The 16,008-nt window shown below is 44.3% G+C and overlaps 1 protein-coding gene across 4 annotated transcripts in view; it reads left to right on the top strand.

Moving 5' to 3' along the window:
• The window catches only part of Mp (collagen XV/XVIII-type protein multiplexin), a 731,849-nt gene that overhangs the window by 341,911 nt on the left and 373,930 nt on the right, over window positions 1-16,008 (top strand). For all 4 annotated transcript variants that reach the window (XM_075880876.1, XM_075880875.1, XM_075880877.1 and 1 more), the window contains one exon: window positions 14,492-14,590. In XM_075880876.1, the coding sequence (XP_075736991.1) occupies window positions 14,492-14,590 (99 nt within the window). The remainder of the gene's footprint in view (window positions 1-14,491; window positions 14,591-16,008) is intronic.

Raw genomic sequence — 16,008 nt, 5'->3', positions numbered from 1 at the left:
CAAAAGAACCATTGCTTCTTGGGTATGATTATTGACAGGGACCTTTCGCTGAGTGCCCACTGCAATTACCTGAAGAGAAGCCTAACTTACATCGTCCATATAATGCGGTTTCTCTGCGGAAAATCTTGGAGCACATCGATAAGTTCAATGATGCAGCTATACAGGGCACTGTTTCTAGGATTTTTGCACTACAGCTTGCCGTTACTGGCAAGTACGTGCAAGACGAACATTCGCATCCTCGAAAGTCTGCAAGGACAAGCACTACACGTGTGCTTAGGATTGCCGTGATGCACCTCAACCTACGGGGCAATTATGATCGCAAGAGAGCATGCAATGCAACCATATATCACCACTGACAACGTGACACCTCTGCCGAGTTTCTGGTCACCATTTTGCAGTGTTGCCCCTTCAAAGACCTCAAGCGATGTTTTTAAAGATTATTTCTGCCCATAGCGAATGCCTTCCTTTTGTCTTCACTCCAGCAACAAGACCAGCGTCACCTCCGTGGTGCCCACAACAACCACTGGTGTGCCTCACTATTCAAGGGAATAACAAACAAGAGCCGTCATTCAACAGTGGTCCTATGACAGGTGACATTGTCGCTACTCAACGAAAAATAAGGCCAGAGGACCCACATTTACACCGATGGATCGGTCTCGGCTGACAGCTCCACAGGTGCTGTTGTCATCCCGATGTACCAGGTCACTATAAAGTTCAAACTGTCGCATAGGACAACATCCACAGCAGCGGAGCTTGCCGCCTTACGTGCTGCTATACTTTATATCGCAGAAGCCCGGCCTCAAAAATGGGCTGTGTTCTGCGACTCCAAGGCATTCAGAGCTTGCAATCAGCTTTACGACAAGTGGTGTATCAACAACTAGTGAATGAAATAAAAAAAGTGCTTCACGAAGTTTTATCGAAAGGACATGTCGTGGTGTTCCAGAGGTTACCGGGACATTGTGGTATTGTTGGTAGCAACCTTGTTGATAATGCTGCCCGATCCGCCCACGCGGACGCCCAGACAACCCCAATTCCGTTGTCGAGAACCGACGCTGCAAGTGGCCTTCACTCGTTCGCTAACAGCATGTGGGAAACTTGGCTGAGTGAACCTAGTGTCGGGAACCGCCGCCTACACAAATTGTACCCATCGAGAAAGCTTCAAGTTCTAACGGACCTCTCTCGCCAGGATGCAAGTTTACTGTGCCGCCTGTGGTTAGGAGTAGCTTTTACGAAGGCGTACTCCTTTCGCATAGGAATGGCGGATAGCTCCCGATGTCAATTGTGAGACACTGATGAGACAATAGAACATTTACTGTGTTCATGTGAACGTTTTGCGAGCGAACGCAACTTGCTACGGGAAACGTTAGAGACACTAGACAGTAGACCTTTTTCCGAAGAGAAGATCCTTGGTTCATGGCTCTACGCATCGCAGGCCAGCAAAGCGATGCGGGCACTACTAAGTTTTCTAAAGACAACCGGACTACATGACCGCTTAAGCGTGCAATGGGCAAGGTCACATCTATACACACGTTGCCCCCCCACTTCTCTCTCTCTCTTCTCTTTTAATCCCCTCACCCCTTCCCCTAGTGCAGGGTAGCGAACCGGACGTGCGTCTGGTTGACCTCCCTGCCTTTCATTTCTTTCTTTCCTTCCTCCTCCTCCTCCTCCTTTTCTCGTGTCTGTTGGGAGCTGGCTTGCGGGAGTCTTTTTTGCGAAATTAAACTTGAGAATATCATCCGCTACACTGACAAGCACATGCGTAGGGTAAGGCTCGGACCAAAGACAACTGATTTGTTCGATGAACCTACAGCTCATGCGCTCAGGAAATGACTTGCGTAGGGCACTTAGCAAGCAATTTTTCGCTATTTCCCTCTTCACCACCTTAGATGTGCCGACTAATATAGAAGTAGTGTTTTGTTGGCGCGAGGCTGGTACTTGCAGTGGACGCCTTCATCATGGAATAAAAGCGTAACGTCCAGAAATTTAATACTGCCGTCAGCTGGCAGCGAATGTGTCACAACTAGAGAGGATAAGCCCTGTCGTTGGGAGGCACTTGACAGGAACATAAGTGATCGGGCTCCCAGATTTGAAAATTAAAAAAGTTAGATACGTCAATAATATTTTTCTTTTTTCCTAGCTGTAGGGCTCATTCTTTTGGTTCTTTAGGCAATGACACTCTTTCCTTCGTACGTGAGGGCTTATTCTCTCTAGTTGATCTATATGCGGGGTTTAACGTCCCAAAACCACCATATGAACATGAGAAACACCGTAGTGAAGGGTTCAGGAAGTTTTGTCCACCTGTGATTTTTTAACCTGTGCCCAAATCGGAGCCCATGGGTCTATAATATTTTCGCTTCCATAAAAAATGCAGCTGCTGCAGTAGGGATTTGATCCCGTGACCTGCGGGTCAGCAGCCGAGTACTTGAGCCACTAGACTGCCGCGGCGGGGCTATACATTCTAGTTGTAATATGAGTAGCCGGTTGACGGCAACTCGCCACGCAGAAAATTTCTTGTAGCGCACGTAAACAACAGTAAGAAATGAGGGCATGAACTACCAACAAGCGTGCATCGCCACTCTCGCCACGCAGGGGCGAGTTGATGCGCTCACATTGGCTGAGAAAAAAGAAAATTTTGAAAAAAAGTTAGCACTGTTTTACCGGCAACTATTAAGGAAATTGGGAACTTGATACCTGTCTGTCTGCCCGCCCGCCTGTCTGCCGGTCTGTCCTTTTGCCTCTCTGGCGATAAGCACGAGCCGCTCATGCTTTCAACTCCATTTTGTGCAAGCGCCACCTACGAGGCGGTGAGCTCAACGCCTGCCGCTCTGTTTCGTCCGTGCTCTACAAACGATCCACCACGTACGGCAACAATCCAAGAGACTGATAGAGGCACTCCTTCTTTGCGCACCTCGGCACAACCCGCGCAGCAGCCAATCAGAGAATAGCGGTACAGCGCCATCTAGAATGTACTCACTCAACTGCAGTTTTTATGTACTTCTGTGAGACAGCGCCGTTTATTATACTGTTTGAGAGATACTCCCTTCCTTTTTTTTCTCGTCTCTTCTTGTCTCGTTACGCCTTACGCAGAAAAAGGTTAGACTAAGAAGAGCTGCGCCACTAAAAGCACAAGGCAAGGATCTGTCGCGCGGAATCGAACCAACAACCCCTCGATTCTACACAGTAAAACTTTTTGCACCCAAAAGGGTGTAAAAAGGGTGCTTTTACGAGAAAGCACTCTTTGCAACACCCTTTAACACCCATAAATGGTCGATTGAAAAAAAAGCACCCCTTTCTTTGGGTGCTTGCCTCAATAGCACCCTAAAATAGGCTCTAAGGGTGCTTTTGTGCCTGAGAAGGGTGTAGGTGCCGATTCATCAGATGGAATATGCAGCATAAGAAGAGCACATAATTATAATATTTGGGATTTTACGTCTCAAAAACCTCGATATGATTATGAGGGTCGTCGTAGTGGAAAGCTGCAGAGATTTTCACCATTTGATGTTCTTTAATGAGCGCTCATATCGCACAGTGCAAAGATTTCTACCTTTTCGCCTCCGCCTTAATTCGACTGCCACGGCCGGCATCGAACCCGCGACCTTCTGATTGGCGGCCGAGCAGCGCAGCTACTGCACGAATATGTGGACCTTGCGTTAAATGACGGCCTAATTGACTTAGAATGTGTGAAGGTGCTCTCCGAATACAGCAGAATGTCAGCAGAAGCAAATCGCGTTTCATCTATAATGGCAATTAACTGCAATCCATGTTACGAAAGCTTTCCTTAGCGTTGGTTATAAGCTGCATGTTTGCTATGGATTATATACACACAAATAATGTTCGCCCAAGTATGGGTGGGTGTGTGTGCGTGTAAGCGCGATTGTGTGTACACCCGTGCATGTGTGCGTGCGCGTGTATGTGCGAGTCCGTGCTTGTGTTAAGCGTGCCTGTGCACATGTGTACGCCCATGCATGCGTGCGTTTACGGTCGCGTGTGTGTGTGGCCGTATGTGTGTATACGTGTATGTGTGTGCGCCTGTGAATAAGTATGCGTGTGTATCAGCCCGTGCGCCCTCGAATTTTGTGTGTGTGTGTGTGTGCGGGGGGGAGGCACTGCTTTTTATTGTTTAAGGTCCCACACCTGTTCAGACTGGGAGTCTATATGGGAGGTGGCTTAAGGAATGGCGGTTGTCAACGCACTATACATAAACTATTCAGTACATGGAAAACAGCTGCACATTTTCGTACCTGATTGTTGCTTACGAACTTGCTGTGGTAGCTGATTAGGTCTGCTGAGGTGCTTCTACGCTCGAAAACTTGGGTTATGACCAATTCCCACGGAAAGCTGTCACTGCACTTATGCACAACCATCGTTTATATTAACAACGTTTAACAAGAACGTGCCCTGCCTTTGATACAGGTGCTTAGCTAGCTCATTGGGTAACCATATGGAATTATGTGCTGATCATGTGGTCAGCAAAAAGTTCGTTATAACAACCTCGGCATGTTTTGTGGTGCGTGACAAGCCTTCTAAACATCCGCGACTGTGGATTAATTTGTTTCAGCTTCGACTACGCATTCAGTGTTTGCGGCACCATACGCGGAAGTGCCAGACACAGACAATGCAAAAAGAAATTCCTCTGGAAAAAGGTGTAGCGATGCTCTCCCGCTAATGCCACCGAGGACGAAATAATTATCGTTTCTGGCCATTCCATGGTGCACTTTGTTTTCTGCAAGTTTTGCTTCACTATTTTTCGCCCACTGCAATCGCATTCCGTCAAAATACTCCAAGAACCCGAGGCTGGTAAATAACCTGCGTCGCTGTGCGACTGGCTGGAAGGAGAGTTGCCATTTACAAGGAGTCATTCCGCGAGGAACGGCCGTCCGCCGTATGCGCCATAGCGTTTGCTCTTCGGCGCCGTCCTGGCGGGTTTCCCGCTCCTCCCCCTCCCCGCTCACCCCGGCCAGCGTTGCTCCCACAACGGCGGCGTAGATAAGCGAATAGTTGCGTCACCGAACACCTGCGTCGACAGCTGCGGTGCCGCCGCGGGGCTTTAGACGCCGCCAGTGCCTCCTCATTCTCTCTCTCAACGTCGCTCTATCTGTCTCATCGTCTTTCAAATGCGTTGCGTTGGTTTGTGGTCTTGATCGCTGTGTGTGTTCTAGCGAACAGGCGCATATTCAATGGTGGTCACGCATGACACCGTGCTCGAAGTGACGCTCGGATTAAGGAATATTCATGGAGTGGCGGACACGGACAACGTGGGCCTGTTAACGATGAGTGTACTGTTTTCGTTGGTAGTAATCATACAGCGCTAGCTGGGCGCCTGCAGCAGCTCTGCCGAAGTAGGCTACCAGCCATTTACAACAGCATGCGTTCGCGGGCCTGTTGCAGATGCCCGATTAAACGTGTGACTTAACGAGTTCACACTGCTATGCGCGATGTTGTGTAAGTGCCTGCATCACTCATACAGTGAGGGATGTGATCACTTAACAAGGGCGGGATTAGTTGCTGATCGCACATTGTCTCTACACTGCATAGAGTGATTGATAATGTTTTAAGATGTGCTTTAGGCTACATCGTAATAACATTTCTATTAATACTCAAATGTCCAACGTGCTTCTGTAGGTGTAAGCGCAAAAAAAGAAAGAAAAAGCAAAAATTATGTGCAGAGGCGCACTGTACGAAATGGCTTTTTTTTTGCTTAAAGACGGTATAGTTGGAGGTGCTGATATGCCGCGATGTTCCCAGCACGTGCGCCTCGGTCTTTTAAGCTATTTAGGACAAGTGCCACCAGCAACAGGGAACGCTCTAGCAGACTTCCAAAGGCGCGTTGTTGTGGCCATCGCCGTGCGTTGTTTTCCCTCGTTTCTGTTTGCTGTTTTCGTGCTTCGCTTTCATCTGCGATAATGTTCGGCGTTATAACAGAATCGAGAGAGTATACGTGACTGTTGGAGCTATGTGCGGTAGCTCTAGCATAAGCCATGGCTGCTGCAACGTAGTCGGCGTCCGCGCGCGTTGGTGTCGTTCGAGCGCTCTTACTTGCGTGATTGTGTTTAACTGAGTATTTAAGCACGGGTTACGTTTGTAAATCCCGTAGTCAATAATCGCTAATAGCGTGCCCCTGATTGCCATCAGAGGATAGGCTTGGTTGTCGAAATATGCCAGACGCTTTTTCTGAAAGCAAGCTTTGAACTTTTTAAAAAAAAGAAGTACTTTCATACGTGCAAGGCAGTGCCTATTGCAGGCCCGCAACTCTTTAAAAACTAGACGAGCTATCACATCTTTTATCAAATTACAATGAATTAAGATGATTGAATTATAGATGACGACTTTCTGTGCCAGATTAGGTGCACAAAACACATGTTCGCAGCCCTACGTCTCGAAAGCAGGCAAATAGGAAGCACAGCGTCAAATTTGGATTAAATTCCATTGACGGAGCGTCCTGTGAGAGTAGAAAGAACGAGAAAATTGTTCATTTTTGATGCCCTTATAGAGGCAGTCAGAATTGCACTGATTGGTGACTTGTACCAATTCTTCAGATTGTTAGAGGCATGATTAAAGTCAGTAAATCTTTTACTTTTTTTTTCAGACCTCTTCGCTGGTGCCACGCCCAAGATCACTTGTTCTCATGTAAAAGAGAAAGCAGAGATGTCTTCACTGTTTGTACATGAAGAGGTCAGTTTCTTGTGCATTTTCATTAATGTTACATGTTCGGAACGTTGTACTTAAGGAATTGTTTTTCACACTGGCTCACTACCCTAGAAGGAATTTGATTCTTAGGTGAGTTCAGGCTTTCGTAAGTGCCATTTTTGAGCTGTAGTCTTACACTTCACCTCATTTCGGAAATTTGCTGTATGCTGGAAAACTCTTATTTTTATCATACGAAATTATTGGAATGTATGGGTTGTATGCTTCGAGTTCAGTGTAATGTAAATTACACGCCATTTCGAAGGATACACACTACACATTCTTTATATAAGGTGCTGCCAGAACAGCACGAACATCCTTTTATGAGAAGTCATATTTGCTCTTATTACAGGATGAGAGGGTGTGGCTGACGTCCTGCGTAGTCTACCCCCCGGCCCCAGCCTAGAGCAAGCCTACCTCCTGAACCTCCACATGGATAACCGAAAAATCTTCCGTGTCAGTAATGACGAAGGAGGAGTGACAGCACTGATGAGTTGTTTTTTTTATTTTCAACATTGTCTACGGCCGCAAGGCCTTTAACATCCATCGTGATTGAGCGGCTTTTTCTCGGCGTGAGTTTGGAGTTTATCAAAGAAGTTGTTCAGGCAGTACGACGCTGAAAATTTTAGTGTCACAATGCCTGAACAACTTTTTCTAGTGTGGTCATGGTAGATGAACAAACATTGTTATTTGTGTAAGTTATTTTGCCTAAATATAGCTGCACCATTCCATGCCAAACGTCCCAGCCACTTTGGCGACCATCTGAATTGTATTTGAAAAAAAAAGTGCTGACTTACTGCGTTGAAAACAGTCAATTGCTAGAATATTTCAGCGAGAAAAAAGTTTTGTTCATGTGGCTGGTTTATAACTTCCTGGCATAATGCCGTCTGTGTTCTGTTTGTGGAAAATTTTGTTTTAAAACTACCGCTTATTTTTTCTGAAGCAAATTCGGTCTACCTGTTAAGTAAATGTGCTTCTGTAAGGTATTTGAAGCTCAATAATAATAGTGCAATTTTTTGCCACATTCGCTTCCAAGAATAAAGCCGAAATGTGTTATGTTTGCATATTATATTGCAATATTGCACTTTGTATGAATATCTGAGCAGTGAATACTTACTCCACAGAACGTATATTTTGAGAAAAAAATATATTTAGACCTCTCAAGCTGCTGAAATATACGAGAAAATATCACGAATTTCACAAAATTGGGATTTTTGTCTGTATTGAGATGCAATTTGCTCCATGTTGTGATACAATGAAAACTCATCATTATACCTGAATTGTAAGAAAATGAAATTTTTTCTGTAATAAAAATCTTATCGCAACAAGGACAGTAAAGAGCGCTGTCAACTGAATTTTATTGAAGGTGCTACGAGCGTTTTTATACTGAGCACAAGACCAGGGCTCATCTGCAACAACACATGTGTGACCATGACAAAATAATTTTAACCGAGAAAAGAATACTCTTTTTCGGAAAAGATAAGTGAAGGTGTACTGATGTATCGATTTTTGGCCTTCCTGATAAAGAGTTCTAAAATCTCTCATTTTTCTGCTTGCTTTTTTTTCAAAAACCGTGTTTTATGAAACCTAGGACTACACTTACATTCTTTACGGTTCCCGGCCATGAGACTACTATAGCCCTTCTTAACATTTAAAGCATGCTGTCTTGCTTGATCATTGAAGCATTGCCCAGTTTGTCCTATGTTTACTTTTCCACATGTTAGCGGCATCTTATACACATTAGATTGGCATTCAGTAAACCTATTCTAGTGACGAATGGTGCAAGATTGACTATTCCTGTTGCTGTAAGTACATGCACTTTTGAAAGCTTGCAAGGGGTGGAAAACAACAATGTCATATCTGCTGGCTCTTTTCCTAAAATTGTGAGACACCTTATGTACGTAGTACCGTGTGACATGCAAAGGTGATTGGTCATTCTCTTTTTCTTTTGGTCCTGTTTCCTTTAACTTTACTTTCTGCAGGAGGGTTTCGCAAACAAGTGTGATGATGCTGTTGGGGTATTGGCTGGTGCTATCAGCCCAGGAGTGCTAAGAATGTTCGGCCTTTTCATAGTGGGCATTCAAAATTAGTAGAAAGAGGAATTGATACCACATGTACTCAGGCCACCCTTCAGAAGTCATGTTAGCACAAGGGTGAGGTCAGGTTTAAAAACCAGATTAAAAGACTAAAAGATACTGGGTATCCCAACAGAATCATCACACCCGTTTGCAAAACCCTCCTGCAGAAAGTAAAATTAAAGAAAGGACCAACAAAAAACAATGACCAAAACCTTTGCATGTTATACCACATCATGTGTCTCACAACTAAAAAAATAGCCAGCAGATATGATATTAGCGTGTTGTTTTCCACCCCTTGCAAGCTTTCAAAAGTGTGTGTACTAAACAGCAACAGGAATAGTCAATCTTGCCCCATTCATCACGAAAATAGGTTTACTTAATGCCAATTTAACGTTTGTAGAAGTATGTTTTATCAGGTAAACCAATGATCAGTGCATCACTACACGTTCACTTATCCTTTCCGAGAGGGAGTATTCTTTTCACAGTTAAGATTATTTTGTAGTGCTCACACGTGTCGTCGCGCATGAACACGGTTCTTGTACTCCATATAAAAGCGCTCGTAGCACATTCATTAAATTCAGTTGACCGTCGGTGCTCTTTCCTGTCCTTTCTGTCTCTTCCTAAAGTTGTCGCTCTGTGACTAGCACACAACCACGATGAACCAACTCTCCCAAATTAAGCTCTTGTTACGTAACACGTAGACCGAGTTTCGTATGGAAAGAAGGAGTGGTGCTTTTAAAATAAAATTTTTCACATACAACACCTAGACGGCATTCCAGGAAGTTCAGAGGGCAGCCACGTGACCAAATATTTTTCCTCTCCTAAATATTCCAGAAGTTCACTATTTTCAATGCAGCACGAGTTTTTTGAATACATTTGAGATGGTTGCCAAAATGGCTGGGACATTTGGCATAAAGTGACCCAGCTGTGTCATTAGCCATAATTATGCATTACCTCTTTTGTTTTTTGTGTGTTTTGACTCAGTTTTGTGTTCGTTTTTAGCTTATTGTGTTTCTGATCATTGTATTGGTTTCTTAAGTATTCGCTAAAGTTATATGTGCGAAAACCCGTATATGTTTGCATGTACATCATATCTCATAACCAATTGTTATACATCCAGGAATACAAAGCTTAATCCACTGTGATTGTATACATTTGAAAACACTATCCATGTATATTTTTGTGTGCATCACTTCTTGGGAACGATTGTGTACATGAAGGCGTATATAGTGAAATCATAGTGATTGTATATATTTGAAAGAATCATAAGTATATATTTGCCTGTATGTCATTCCTAATAACCGATTGTGTACATGAAGGAGTATTAAACTGGAAACCACTGGGATTGTAGATACTTGAAAGAATTATAGGGATATATTAGCATATATTTCATTTGTAGTCTTTATGTACTTGAAGCAGTATACTAAACTGAAACCAGTGTAATTGTATGTTGCAAAGAATTGTTAATGAAGTGAAAGTGAATAAATATAATAAACATTTGAGATGTTGCATGTGTAGTGTACGTATACGTGAACGCATATCTGGTGAAAAAGTTGTGTGGCAGAAGAAAAGTTTATGTTTTATTTGCCTATTAAATAAACGCAATATGCAACGGCAGCAAGGCTTCATTTTCTGTAACGCACATTATGCATATACTGTGAAGTATATATAGATCCAGCACAAGTTCAGACACGATTGTACGCGTTTATATTTTTGCCCAGACGCAATGAATGGAGCTCGACAGGTGGCGCACCATTGATAATCAGGACCACTTTCTTCAAGTAGTGTGTAATCAGTGCATGCCGATATCTATTAGTGCAGTCTAAAAGAATACTGGCACCCCTGCCATGGGCACTCAACACCCTTGTGCACCCTTCTCGCACCCTCCTCAGAGGGTGCTAAAAAAGTGATGGACATCGAAGGCACCCTTCCTTAAGGGTGTTTTTGTAACATTCTACAGTTTTTTTACATGTACACCCTATTCTAAGGGTGCATGAAAAAGCACCCTTTTTGGAAGGTGCTGAATTAACACCCTTAGGGAGTCGTCCACAGGACAAGCTCATTTACACCCTTCTGGGTGTAAAAATTTTTACTGTGTAAGCGTGCGGTGCTAACATTACACTACGCCACAGAGCATACGTTGTCTAATAAGCTTATTACAAGGCATTCATATACAGCATAAACCGTTTGAAAGCCCTCAGAAGTTCGAAACTTTAACGCGTTGTCGCGATCAGTGGCGAGATAACGTGACAGGCTCGCGTTGAGAGCACTCTAAAGGTCGTCGTTTCCACGAAGCGCCACCTTCACAAAGCGTGGTCTCCAGCTCGCGCGCTTATCAAACTCGTCAATCGGGAGAAGATGAATGCCACTTCGCCCGCTACCACGGCCACGTTTACAAAAAGAGTGAGGAGCGCGCTGCTGACACATGACACAGGAAGAATTGTGACAGTTGTTCTCACTGGTCCTCTGTATTTTGTGCGCTCGCTTCATGGGTATTTTTTCTGTTCGAACAGTGCGCTTTAAGTGGGTAGCTTAGACAGTCGTATGTGCACGCTATTTCATTCCTGATTTCTGTTTGTGCTGTGGGCTGGAAGTTTCAAGCAGGTTGCAGTTCCTAAACTGACTTTGAAATTTATTGCTGTTTCTGAAACAATGCACAATAAATGATCTACTGCCGCTGTAACTACACGTTTTCCTTTGGTGTAATACGGAGTCTATTGTAGGAGATCAGGCAGGTTTTTAATATTAACTACCAAATTAACAGATAAGACCAAGAGGAACACATCATACAAATGCATCAGTATATTTAATATTATTTTTTATTTCTTTGTTCAGAAAGTGGCACGCGCAAGGCTCCGAGATTATGCACTCCAGTGAGTTGGAGCCCTACGTCGCGCTTTAAGGTTGGAAAGTGCTGCAGCGTTGAGATCATGTAATATATAGACTGCTCGAGGAAATAATTGACTCGGTAACTAGCGGTGAACTCATGTATTTTATATTCAGATTGCCTGTTCAGATCAAAAAAAAGCATAAATAGTAGCGTCACCACTGTTGCGCGTCAGCAATGCGCTTGGGAATTGGCCGGAGGCGCAGAGGGGTGACAGCGAGATAGGCGGTGGTGCAAAGGTTTACTCTAAGGCTATTCCTGTCAGAACTGATACGACGGCAACACCGTGATTTAGTCCGCTCTGGAAGAGGCATGGAAGACACCTCGCATGGTGCGCATCGAAACGATGAGCTGGAAAGGAAGGCGAGAACGAGTTGCTCCGCATGTAGATCCCAAAATCGCGCATGTGCTGCCAATTCAAATGCGAAGCGGCTAATGAGCGAGCTTGATCCGGTGACGTCTGCACTCAACTGCACATACACGTCCTCTTCCCCTGTTTCTCCTCTAGGCATCCCTCTGCGTGGCGTTTACACCCCCATTGTGCATGCGCCATATCTCCTCTCTCTCGCCTCGCAACGCCGACGCAGGCAGAGTCTGTTAGCGACTTCCCTGAGAAAGAAAAAAAAACTGACTGCTTGTGCTTTACAGCCGTTCACTGGCCACCCCAGGCACTGGATCTTGATCGCTAAGGTAAAATCGGTATGAGATTTCTCCTGTTCCCTGTTGAAGAATAAAATTCGCAGCGTGAACGTTAACTAAAAGCGGACTGTGGGTCTATATGTTCAATTGCAGTCTTCTGTCTCTCATCGCACACTAGCAGCTATTGACATGTTCCAGTAAAAATCACCGCTCCATCACTGCGTGCTTTATACCTCCCCAGATTTTTCCCCTGCGTAACGCCGCAATGACCGCCGGCGTCAACGTCACCACCAGTGTAAATGTGAGCGCCCGCTGCTTCGCATGTACACATAGTTTCCTTCAGCGTAATATGATGTACTTTATATACAGAGCGCATTTGCACATACCTAGTGTTGATGTCCTTACAAAACAGCATACGCGGGTAAATATCCTTATACTTTTGGGTTATAATTGGCTTGTATATAAATAAATGAACCTGTTTTATATATAAAGCAATTTATTTGAACGATTGCATTGGCAGATCTTTGTCATAAGATGGTGGACAGAGGGCGCATCACAAAAAGTGAAGAGGAAAAGAAGTGAACTAGAATTGTTACGACCCGGCTGAGCTATCCCGTCTAGCTTCCTCGCACGTATGAAAGAGGTAGTTAATGGTGCCATGTATTACAGCATTTAAGAGGTGGCAAGAGTCCTAAAGTGTGTGAAACCGTCTTTCAGGACTATGCTTGAGCTTCATCGTCTTAGTCGCAGAGCGATGGACGGAGCGCAAACGCGAAGCTCAATATTTGCGCAACTGCGCTTTCCTTCCTTCCGCCACACACGTCGGCGTTGCACAGGCGAACGACATAATGTGGGCAGCCACTGTATAGGTATAGCCTGTTCATAATAAATCTCATTTCAAACATGCGTGAAGATTCACCTACATTTAACTGTTTACAAACACCATGTTACAGATAACCCACATAAGCCCAAATTGATAATTGTGGGAGTTTAACCCCTTCAAACCAAGACATCATTACGTAAGCTATAATAAGAAAATCAGGCAAACTACAGCACACCTGATAGCATTTTGCGCCCTAAATCGGCAGAGTTGTTAACGCCTACACAGAGCTTGACTTAATCGTACATCAGCTTTATGAGTGTGAAGCAGCTGTTCTCTGCAAGTGAATTTTATTTATTTTTAAACTGATACGCTGCAGGTGAATTTACCCGATATTAAGCTTGCTTATACGAGAAATAAAAAAAAGCAAGAGCCAGCTCAATTTAGAGTAAATTAGAATATATAAACGAACCTTTAGTTATTATATAGGCACACTTATTAATGGGTTACAGAACAATTCATGGCTACAATTTGAGGAGAAAAAAGAAGGTTTTGTGCATATTTTTTAGTCCCTTCTGTCACTTTGTACGTGGTGCTTGCGCTATCGTTTTGATAACTATAAGAAATACAATTCTTCCTGAAACTCATCCTGGAATATTGCGATGGAGCGATGTTTCAGGTGCAGTAGGACACAGTCACATTATTCGGAGCTACACGTCTTAGGGAAATATGAAAGCGCGCATTTTGTACTTGAAGTTGTCACTTCAAAGGCGCCAAAGGACCCATCACTGGTTTGGTATGATTAATTCACCACCAAACACATGCTACAGCATGTTATAAATTCTTAAAACTTTTTGGAAAAATAGGCCGATTGCCCTGAGATACCAACGTATATTCGGTGGCAGCGAGAAATAATCTGGTGGGCCAATGTCTTCTGTCATGATATATTGTGCACTTTTGAGTACTAGGTTTTCCCGCTGCATGGTATTGTCGCATTCAAACACAAGTGCCATATGACCATTGCAGTTTCATCAGCCATTTGTGTTTCTTTATTCCAAGAAATGCAGCGTATTCTAAATGTCCACAAGTGTCAATTTTGTGAAGTGATATCAACCGACATTTGAGTTCTTCCCCACGCGAGCCCCTCAAGCGCACCGCCAGGAGTGGGAAAACTGAATTTTTTTCCGCCTCCAGTTAGTGACGTCAGCACTCCCAATGCACAAAGCCCTCTGGTTTTAGTGTGTAGCAGATGTTGAGAAACAAACAATGCTCATATTTCAACGAGCAGTACATATTACGCTGATGTTTTCTCTTATCAATTTTAGTTTTCAGCCTTTTCTTCTCAATTGTTTTGTTCTCACTGCATTCGCACTTGTTTGGCAGGGCCCACCGGGTCCACGTGGTAAGCCGGGCTCAGTGGGATTACATGGCCTGCCTGGACCTAGGGGACCAATGGGACCAGAAGGACCCCAGGGACTGAAGGTAAGATGGCAGGCAGACTAGAAAATATCTAAATAACGGCTTCTTTCAGGCAAAGGGGGTCTGCGTGACCTACACAACGTTTTAGGTTTGTGGTCGTCAGCGCATAGAACAGCCAGCATCTCAGCAAGCAATCAAACCAACAATATAAACAATCATTTATGACCCAATGATATTTGTTGTTCTAGTCGGTTATTTGTCATACTGTAAGAATTTAGAGCAACCTTGACTCTCGCAAACACTCACACAAGCACTCACATATCCACCCGAGTAACACACACGGCACGCAGCGCTCACTACCAACTGTTTATTGCTCCGATATGACCTTCTTATATATGTACAGATGAATGCGTAATGGCAAAAATAAACAGAGCTGCGCATGTGAAAAGCCAACAGCACGTGAGGAATATAGCGCTGCCATACATTAAGGAACACATAAAAAAGGTGAAAGCGAAACGCGGATAAACCAGCTAGAATCACTAAATCCTTGCCTCGATAAAAGATATATCCTGTTGATGTAATACCGAGAAGGGCTCGCTGACACAGATATTCTTATTTTTTTCGATAAAATTTGCTTCCAACAGCACACTTGCAGATAAATCCGAGCTTCTTCTAAGAACCTTCGTATCAGAGAATCGCGGTTCACAGCCACACGCGGCAATATGTAAACAAGATGTGCGTACTTATCTTTATATTTCTTGACCTTTAGCGCATGCTCCCTAAGCCGGCCATTTAGGCATCTCTCGGTAATGCCAATGTACGCGTTATCGCAGCATAAAGGAATTGAGTATACAACTCCCATGGAACATATAACGAAGGCGTTCTCATGCTTTTTCAGGCAACCGCGTTGTTGCCATTGCAAATGCGCAAACACAACCTGGCGAGCTGATCTGGCGCATAATAGTGCACAGCCACACCATGCCTTGCATCGACCTTTTTTGTTATGGGACAGCTTGTGCACGTGCGGGATCACTTGAAGTTTAGCACCCGGTGGATCCCCAGCAGCTCCGTCCCTTTGTGTTCCACATTCCATTGTCGACATGTGTGCTTTAACGTCCCAAAACCACCATATTGTCGTGGGTTATAAATTAAAGGGGGTGTATTTAAAAACTTGGACAGTGGAACCTGTAAAGACGCTCTCTGAGAAGGCCACTAAGACCCTCCCGCCAGAGTGAGCATCGTCCCGATGCTCAACAGGTATAGATGCGGCCAGCGGGTGTTAAAATCACTGAGAGTAGTAAAGTTTCATGCGAACTACGTGCACCGTCTACATGCTGGCGACGTTTCGAACAGAAGGAGGCGTCGGGCATGACTTCGTACGTCACGTCACTAAGACGGCTCAAAACCTTGTAGGGTCCGAAGTGTCGGCATAGGAGTTTCTCTGAGAGGCCTCGTCGTCGTACAGAAAACCAAACCCAGAC

The sequence above is a fragment of the Rhipicephalus microplus genome, chromosome X (assembly GCF_043290135.1).
Source record: "Rhipicephalus microplus isolate Deutch F79 chromosome X, USDA_Rmic, whole genome shotgun sequence".
In the NCBI taxonomy this organism is placed as follows: domain Eukaryota; kingdom Metazoa; phylum Arthropoda; class Arachnida; order Ixodida; family Ixodidae; genus Rhipicephalus; species Rhipicephalus microplus.
Note: the sequence above shows the minus strand (reverse complement) of the source record. Positions and strands in the feature narration are given on the sequence as shown.